The sequence below is a fragment of the Trypanosoma theileri genome (assembly GCF_002087225.1).
Source record: "Trypanosoma theileri isolate Edinburgh chromosome Unknown TM35_Tth_32_V1, whole genome shotgun sequence".
Lineage (NCBI taxonomy): Eukaryota > Euglenozoa > Kinetoplastea > Trypanosomatida > Trypanosomatidae > Trypanosoma > Trypanosoma theileri.
The window spans coordinates 186,765-194,894 of NW_021639874.1; the positions used below are offsets into that span (position 1 = coordinate 186,765).

The following is an 8,130-nucleotide window of genomic DNA, read 5'->3' on the forward strand; positions in this document are numbered from 1 at the left end:
TACATAGGAGAGTAAAGGGACTTCAAAGTAAGAAAGAACTAAATTTACACTTTAACAAGTCAAAGGAAAGACACGCACACACACACAAAAAAAGCATATCCGGAGTCTTCACCCTTCCCTCTCCCCAACGCTTCTCCCAAAAGGGTATATTGGCGGAGAGAAGGAAAAAAAAAAAAAAGGAGACATACACTGAGTCTTTTTTCTTTTGTGTACGCGAGTGATCGGGTGGTACACTGATTCTATTGTTTCTGATATTTTTGCACTGTGCGTTTGTGCTTGTGTGTGAGTGTGATAAGTTTCTGCTCCACTAATTGCGAAAGGCAAAACCAGGAACAGCAATAGTAAAAAAAAAAAAGGAAAAAAAAAAAAAAACAACAACTTTTCATAACAATTCAAAAACAAAAGCTAACAAGAAGAAGACGAACAAAAAAAAAAAAAAAAAAAAAACAATATATATATAGCTATATATATATATATATTATCAGTAATAAATGTCAGAGAAATCATCATCGCATATGGAAGCTAGCGGAAGTGAGGCGCCCCCCTTTAATTCCCATCTTGACAGTGTAGGAACTCGAATGGGATCATCCGGGCACCCACGCATCGATAGCACACAATCTGCAGCCATTGAACGGTTTTTACTGGATGGTAATTTAGGGGATCTTTTGGCTGGTAATAGTGGTGGGCCACGGTTTGGTGTCTCTGTTGCCAGTACGCTGGCACCAGGGAGTGAGACGATTCGGGGACCGGGAACTATCACGGAGAATCCAAGTTTTGTTTCTACAAGATTTCCAGATGTCTCAGAGACACTCCCACCAGATGCAGTCCCACCAGAAGCTCCGTCTCTCGGAGTGTCATCGTCATCAGCAGCGGCATCAGTACCAGTAGTGATTTCACCTGCGCCTTCTGTTAAGCATTCACCTGCGGTGGATACAAATGCAGATAGTTCAGCGGCTGCATTGGCTCGTCGTGTGACTCTTACGCCATCTGAGACTTTGGCCCAAAAGGCTGCACGAGAGGATTCTGTACAGAAAAATCTCAGGAAATCGGTGTCCCCTGTTGAGAAAGTAGTGGTTCCTTCCAAAAGTTACACCCCATCTGCTTCATCGAATCGGGGTTCACAAGGGGATTACGCTCATAAAGGGAATTCTTCTAGTTCGGCAAATGCTTTGGAACTTGAGATGATGAAACAACTCTCAAATCTTACCACCCCACTACGAGATTCTTATGTTCAACCTCAACAACGACGAGGGTATAGTACCAGAAAAGCCAGCCTAAAGCGTAGTATGTCAACTACTGATATTGCGGGTGTGCAGACTAGTCCAAGAGTAGCCTACATTGACCCAGACGCTTTTGGGGGACGATATGGAACACCTAGTATGCGTACAGCATCACCATCGAGTTCCCAGAGTAATTTGAGTAACCCAGTTGCACGAAAAAAGAGCGGAGGATCTTCTGTGGCGAGTACAAAACTAGACCGTGGAGGAAAAGCATTAACTCCTGTATGGAGTACAGCCACAGATCGTATAAACCGAGATATTGAAATTAAAGGGGATGGTATGTCTTATGAAGGGTTTCTTCCTCCAGATTCTGGACGTCTGGGATGGAAATCTAGACCAAATAACTATTTGAGGGCTTCCGATGTAAGTGCGCTTAGAACTGGGAGTCCAGTATCATATACACCTGGTGGGTATCCAACTTCTATTGCTCACACATCAATCATTGGTTCTTCCCGTGGAGGAGATTCACATGGTGATCATCATGTTAGTCCATATATGTCCTCCCGTGGGCCTGGTTCTGGTGCTATGTCTGAACAGTTTGTTGGGCGTAATATGCGCGTGAAGGCAAAGCATGGAGGTATACGTTCTACATCAGGAATAGTAAACAATGGTGGCGTCCACGCCAGAGTTGGGAGTTCCATTGCAGGTAATGGTGATCCTACTCAGAGGATCAGTGTTGGTTCACTTCCTGGAAGCACAACTGCAAAAAATCCAAAAGTAATTCATCATGCGGAAGACGTATTTATGTCACTTATTGGAGGAAAACGAAAGGAAAAACAACGGCCTCCCTCACTTTTCGCCTCAGATACCGCTCTACCTATTCTTGTTAATACAGAAGTATCTCCACCGCGGGGTTCATTCTATAACGGTAATAATAGTGGTGGTGGTGGTGGTGGAAATGGAGGCGGAGGCGGTAATGGTGGAGGAGGAGGTGGTGGTGGTGGTAATGGTAATGGAGGAGGAGGCGCTAAAAAAGTGTTAAACGGTCCTGCTGATGAAGAGGAACGTGAAGAACATCACTTTAAAGATCATAAAAGAATTGCCCTACATGCTATTCCATGGGATCAACGATCATTTATTCCTCTTACTGGATTTGGTATTAAAACGTTTGGTATCTTTTCCGCACCCCTTTTCTGGGAGAAGTTGGATTGGACTGTTCGTGCCTCACTTTTCACCGTATTACCAACAATGATTCTTACCCTTGAACCTAAGACAGCAGGTATTTTTCCATTGCCATCATCAGTGGCATTTTTAGCATTTTGGATTACAATGCCAACTTTTGGTTCAGGCTTAAGGGAATTTATTATAGCTCTAAAGGGATATGCATTAAGTCTTGTAATGCTTATGATAGTTATTGCGATAAATCCCAAAGCATCATGGTTAATTCTTATGCTGCTTTTTATATTCGTGTTGCTTACATCATTCTTTGCAGAACAGGTGAAAAAGACATGTGCGTACTGTCTTGCAGTCTTTTTAATGCAACGACAAGATGATCCAGATAATACAGGAATGGCATTTGTAGGAGATTACTTTATTACATTACTTATTGCGCTCGCTTTCGGCCTTGCAGCATTTTTTATTCCAAATATTAGATGGTCAAGTGATCTGGCAAAATTATATGTTACACTTCTTGGTAACTCTTTAAGTATTTATGTACAAGGAACATGTGCAAGTTTTTGGACTAGATCTCCACTAGAGCGTGAACTTCATCTTGTACGTCTTCGTCAACTAAAAGCAACAGCTCAGAAAGCCATATCAAAAGCCTCTATGTTTTTTGAAGAAGCAGAATATGAACCACATAGTGGAGAGTTTATGTTCTCTATAAGTGCTCGACATGAGTTCTTAGTGAATGTTGATAATATTCTTTCTTCTATGGTTCAAGTAATAGACCTTATAAATGATAATCCTGAACTGATTGAAACTCCATTATGCATTAATTTTGGAAACGCTATAGCAGAGGATCTTGCTCTCATTTCTTCTGCGATGGACAGTATGATATTAAAAATTTCAGATTTTAAGCATCCTGTAGAAGATGAAGATATTCAAATGTTTAAGGAATCACGGGAACGATTTCAAGAACGACTATCAGAGGTACGACAAGAAGTTATTCTTAATAATGAAATGTATGAAACAGATGAGTCTGATGTATTACTGGGATTCTTTATGTTTAGCGTAGATGAACTCTGTGATGTTATAGCTAATTTTGAACCAAAAGGAGCACCAAAAAGTACCATTTTAGAATGGATTAAAACTCCAATAAGAGATTGTAAAAGTTCTTTTGATGCTTTTGCTTGTCTTTTTACTACTATTATTCAAGATCACGATATTACAAGACGAGCAAAAGAGGCTATTAAACTTGCACTTTGTATGACAGTACCTGGTATCTTTCAAATATATGCTCTTGATAATAATGATACAAGTCCTGTGGCTGGTGCAGCTATTATTGCCTTTGTATATAGTCAAACTGGAGCACAGAGTTTTACCTATGCTGTAAATCGAGTACTTGGCACCGTGCTAGGATCTCTCACTGCTCTTCTTGCCGTACAAATAGCAAATGGAACTCGTTGGGTCTTATATATAGCAGTAGGTATTCTCTCTTTTGTTGGGGCGTACATTCAAACTAGTCCAGAATATTTTGCAGCCGGTAATGCAGTGTGTAATAGTGTTATCTCGGTTATTACACAATATATGAACCCTGAAGCTGCAATGGTACGTATTAAACAAAACGTATTTGCCATTCTTATTTATTTCTGTATTTCAATGGTTTTATGGCCAATGCGAGCACATAAGAAAATGCGAATGTCTTTTGATATCAGTTTACGATGTTTTCGTGAAGTTACATGTCAACTTTTACGAAATTTAGATATGCCAGATGATGTGAGTGAAGTAAATTCCAGTAGTTCAGCAATATTAAAAGAATGGAATAAAAAGATTAAACGACAAGCTAATTTCTTACGAGGTGCTATGACTGAACCAACTCTTGTTGGTGCTGACTTTCCAGAATTACCTTGGCGAAAACTTATTGATGCACAATGGAGTCTATGGTCTAATCTTTCCATGATGCGATTTGCATATTTCACTTTTATGTCAAGTAAAGTGGATGATGCAACAGAGTTATCTGTTCACTGGGTTGTATTACGTCGAATTTCACCATATGCAAAGGATCTATGTGATTTACTATACGCCGCTATTGATCTTTACTTACTTTCATTTGGTAAAACCACTGTAGTTCCAACAAGTCATCTTACACGTCTACGACATGGTATGCTAGAGGCGGAAAAAAATATTTTGGAAGTGTACATTCAGACAATTTGCCGTAAACTTGGTGGTGAAAGCTCTGATGATGAGGAGGATGATGATGGTCTTGGTAGCAGAGGAAATGGGATTAATAATACTAGTTATAGTGAAGATAATTTACATAAAGTAGCAGCGAGTGATAGCGTATTTCAAACAGGACTCAACTCACACAATACACGATCAGGGGAAGAAAATCAGCATGGTGAAAAGGACGATGCGGAATCTGTAAAAACGAAAAAACAAGAAAAAAAGCGAAAGGATGGTTATCTTATGTACAATCTAACTCCTGAGGATTTGGAGGAACTCAAAAAACATCTTTTGAATAGATCTTTCGTTTCTAGTATGCGAGATGTAGGTGCTACGGATCGTGCCAGCAATGATGGCAGTGTAGATATGAATACCAAAAAAGCGAAAAAAGGATTATTAGGGGGAAGTTTCGCCAAAAATCACTCCTTTAGTAATTTTTTCAACAGAAGATCCAGTCAACAGGGCCGTGGGAACGAAGTGGATGAGGCCATCGCCAAAGTTAATGGCAATAAGAAAAATGGAAAACGATCCAGTGGAGTGGAGGACACCGCACAGGGTGAAAACAATAATCCCAGTCTCTCTATGAAATCCGCCTCTTTAAATAAACGGAAAGGAACCACCACGGCAACACCAGGGGAAGATCCCCTTTACGGCCATGATGTGGATGAGGAAGGACATCACTCCTTCGATGGAGAGGAACAGAAGTTAATCGCTAGAAAGAAATCCAACCATGAAGATGAACATGCGGAGGAGGAGGAAATGAAAAGTCAGGATCCGGATATTTTACAAGAACGCATCCCCACAACAGTGAAACCCCCATCTTCCTCAGATCCGGAAACAGTGAATACACTCGTCGTTCGGCGTAACTCCGCCTCTGGAGAAGTGCGGGCAAAAGACCCCGCGAGATCCCAAGGGAATTCCTTTTCATCTATGGAAGTCGCGACATCTTCACATGAAGGGGATCGTAGTTCAGTCTCCCCCACAGGAGATGCATCGGAGATACTCAATCAACTCACATTTTATGATCCAGAGAAAAAGGAGTTTGTGCTAACGAATCAAGATATTCATAGTCTGGAGGCATTTCTCTTTGGCGTGCGTGCCCTCACTGTACAGCTCGGAGAGTTACAAAAGGCACTTTTGGAATTACAGAACGCAGAGGAATTGGCACGCAAAGTGTAAAAAGAAAAAGAAAAAAAAAACGAAAAAAAAAATTAAAATAAAATAATTTTGATAGTATTATGTATGCAAACACACATTATATATATATATATATATATGTCTTCTAAAAAGAAGAGAAAACCAACAACAACTACAAAAAACAAAGATACAAATAAAAAAAAAGGAAACGGGTACATTCCGCCCAAATACAGACGTTGAGCGAACGCCTAAAAATGCCATGTTTTTTGTTTTCCAATTGTTCTCTGCATTGTCTAAGCTCTCTTTTTTCCCCCTAAACTCATTTCTTTCAATCAGAGACACTTACTTTGGGTGTGTTAATAATTCTCCATTTGTACGTCTGTTTATCATTGTTTTTTTTTTTTTTCACTGTATTTGTGTTTACATATTAGGGTATTCGGATATATGTATTTTCCCCTATATATGTTCGTTTTTTTTTTTTTTTCTCTTTTCTTCCTTTTTTTTTGTTTTTTTCCCCAGCTGCACGTGCATATTTGCAATTAACTTGTGATAGCGTGATTGTTCAATTCCTACATTAGTTACTATTATTATTATTATTGTTGTTGTTATCATTATTATTACTTTATATAAATATGTTTCTCCAAGTTTCTAGGGTGTTTTCCGTTGTATTTTATTTCTGCAAGCGTGTAGAGTAACTAAAAGGAAGACGAGGCTAGGCGAACAAAACATTATGGAGAAAAAGGAACTCAGTAAGAACAGATAGAGTTGGTAAGGAAAAAGGAGCTATTGAGTTTCCCCATGACTCATTTTTCTTTTTTTTTTTATGTGATTATTATGATTATTATTATTTTGATTATCATTATTATCATTATTATTATTTGCTTTATGCTCTGCTTCATCGACTAATAATATTCCTGTTGTGATGCCCCCTTCGTATTTCTATTTCTATTACGATGGATTCCCTCTTATTCCACACAGTTTTCCACTCCCCCCACCCTGAGTGTTCCTCTTCTCTCGTTTTATTTTTTTTTTTAATTTTTTTTTTTCTCTGTGGTCCTTTTTTCTTTTTCTTCTTGCCTTTGCTCCTTATCTCTTCGATACACAAAAAGGGAGAAAAGAAGAAAAAGAAGAAGAAGGAATAATAATAATAATAATAATAAAAATAAACGAGAGATAGAGAGAAAGAAGAAGAAGAAGAAGAAGGGGACTTCCACCATACATCAACAAGTGAGATGTGGAAGGGCGAGAGAGGGAGTGGGGGATTGTTCAGATGAGAGGACTGCAGAGAGAAGAGAGAGAATAAGTATCTGGGATTAACTAATCGAAAGGAGAGAGAGAGAGAAAACAACGGACAATGGATGCGAAGAAAAAAAAAAATAAATAAATAAATAACATCAAAAAAAAAAAAAAAAATACAATAAAAAATAAAAGAATGGAAAAATACAACAGGAAAATATCAACACACTATTGAGAAAAAAAGTAAAACGCATTAATTTTTTTTTTTTTCTGTGTGTTTAAGCGTGATGAGGAGGAGGGAAGGAGTTTACAATTATAAACCATTCAAAAAAGAAGAAAAAAAAAGAATTAGAGGAAAAGTTTGATGGATATTGTGATAGCAGCTTTTAAACATTTTCTGAATACTTTCCCTTTTTTTTCTTTTATATCTTTTTTTTTTTGTTTTGTGATGTTTATAACTGTTAGACACCTCTACAATTCTTTATCTTTTTCTTTACTGTTGCTTTGTTTTCCTTGTATTGATATGGTAGGGCAGCAGACAATGTAAGAGTAGACTTTTTTGATTTTCTTTTTTTTTTCTGTATTTTATTTTTCTTCTTTCTTTATGGCTTTGCTTTCTGTTTTTTTTCTTTTTATCTTTCTGATGAGCAGTTTTACAAGTATTTTTTTTTTTTTTTTTATTTCCTTATGCAATCAATGTCTTTTTCTTTTTATTGTTGTTGATTCTTGGTGAAGATTCATCTACGGCCCTCTTTACTGTCTCTCCCCTCTCTTTCTCTCTCTCCCTTCGGCACGTTATTAGTGCTTGTATTTAAAACAAGCTTCAATTTCAGTTGTTTTTTTTTTTGCGTGGGCAAATGTTTTTATTATTATCTGTTTTTCTCTGTTATCTTTGGAAAAAAGACTCTTTTCTGAATTCCAATAATATTTACTTTTCTTCTTTTTATATTGTAAACCACTTATATAAATATGTCTAAGGAAAGATAATAAATAAAGAAAAGGAAAAGAAAGGGGAAAGAAAGAGATATCTTCACTTGTCTCCTTTTTTTGATTCGTTACTGTAACAATAGCAGTTGAGAGGGGAAAAACAAAAACAAAATAGGAATATATCGTTTCTTGCCATAACTGGTAGATTTCAAACCCACCCCACCAC

General features: G+C 37.7%; 1 protein-coding gene across 1 annotated transcript; it reads left to right on the plus strand.

The window, feature by feature from the left end:
- Positions 1–491: 491 nt before the first annotated feature.
- TM35_000321680 (uncharacterized protein) lies at positions 492–5,783 on the plus strand (the record flags this gene model as incomplete). Its single annotated transcript, XM_029028795.1, has 1 exon — positions 492–5,783. The coding sequence occupies one exon, from the start codon at positions 492–494 to the stop codon at positions 5,781–5,783; it is 5,292 nt and encodes a 1,763-aa protein (XP_028879919.1).
- Between the last annotated feature and the right edge of the window lie 2,347 nt (positions 5,784–8,130).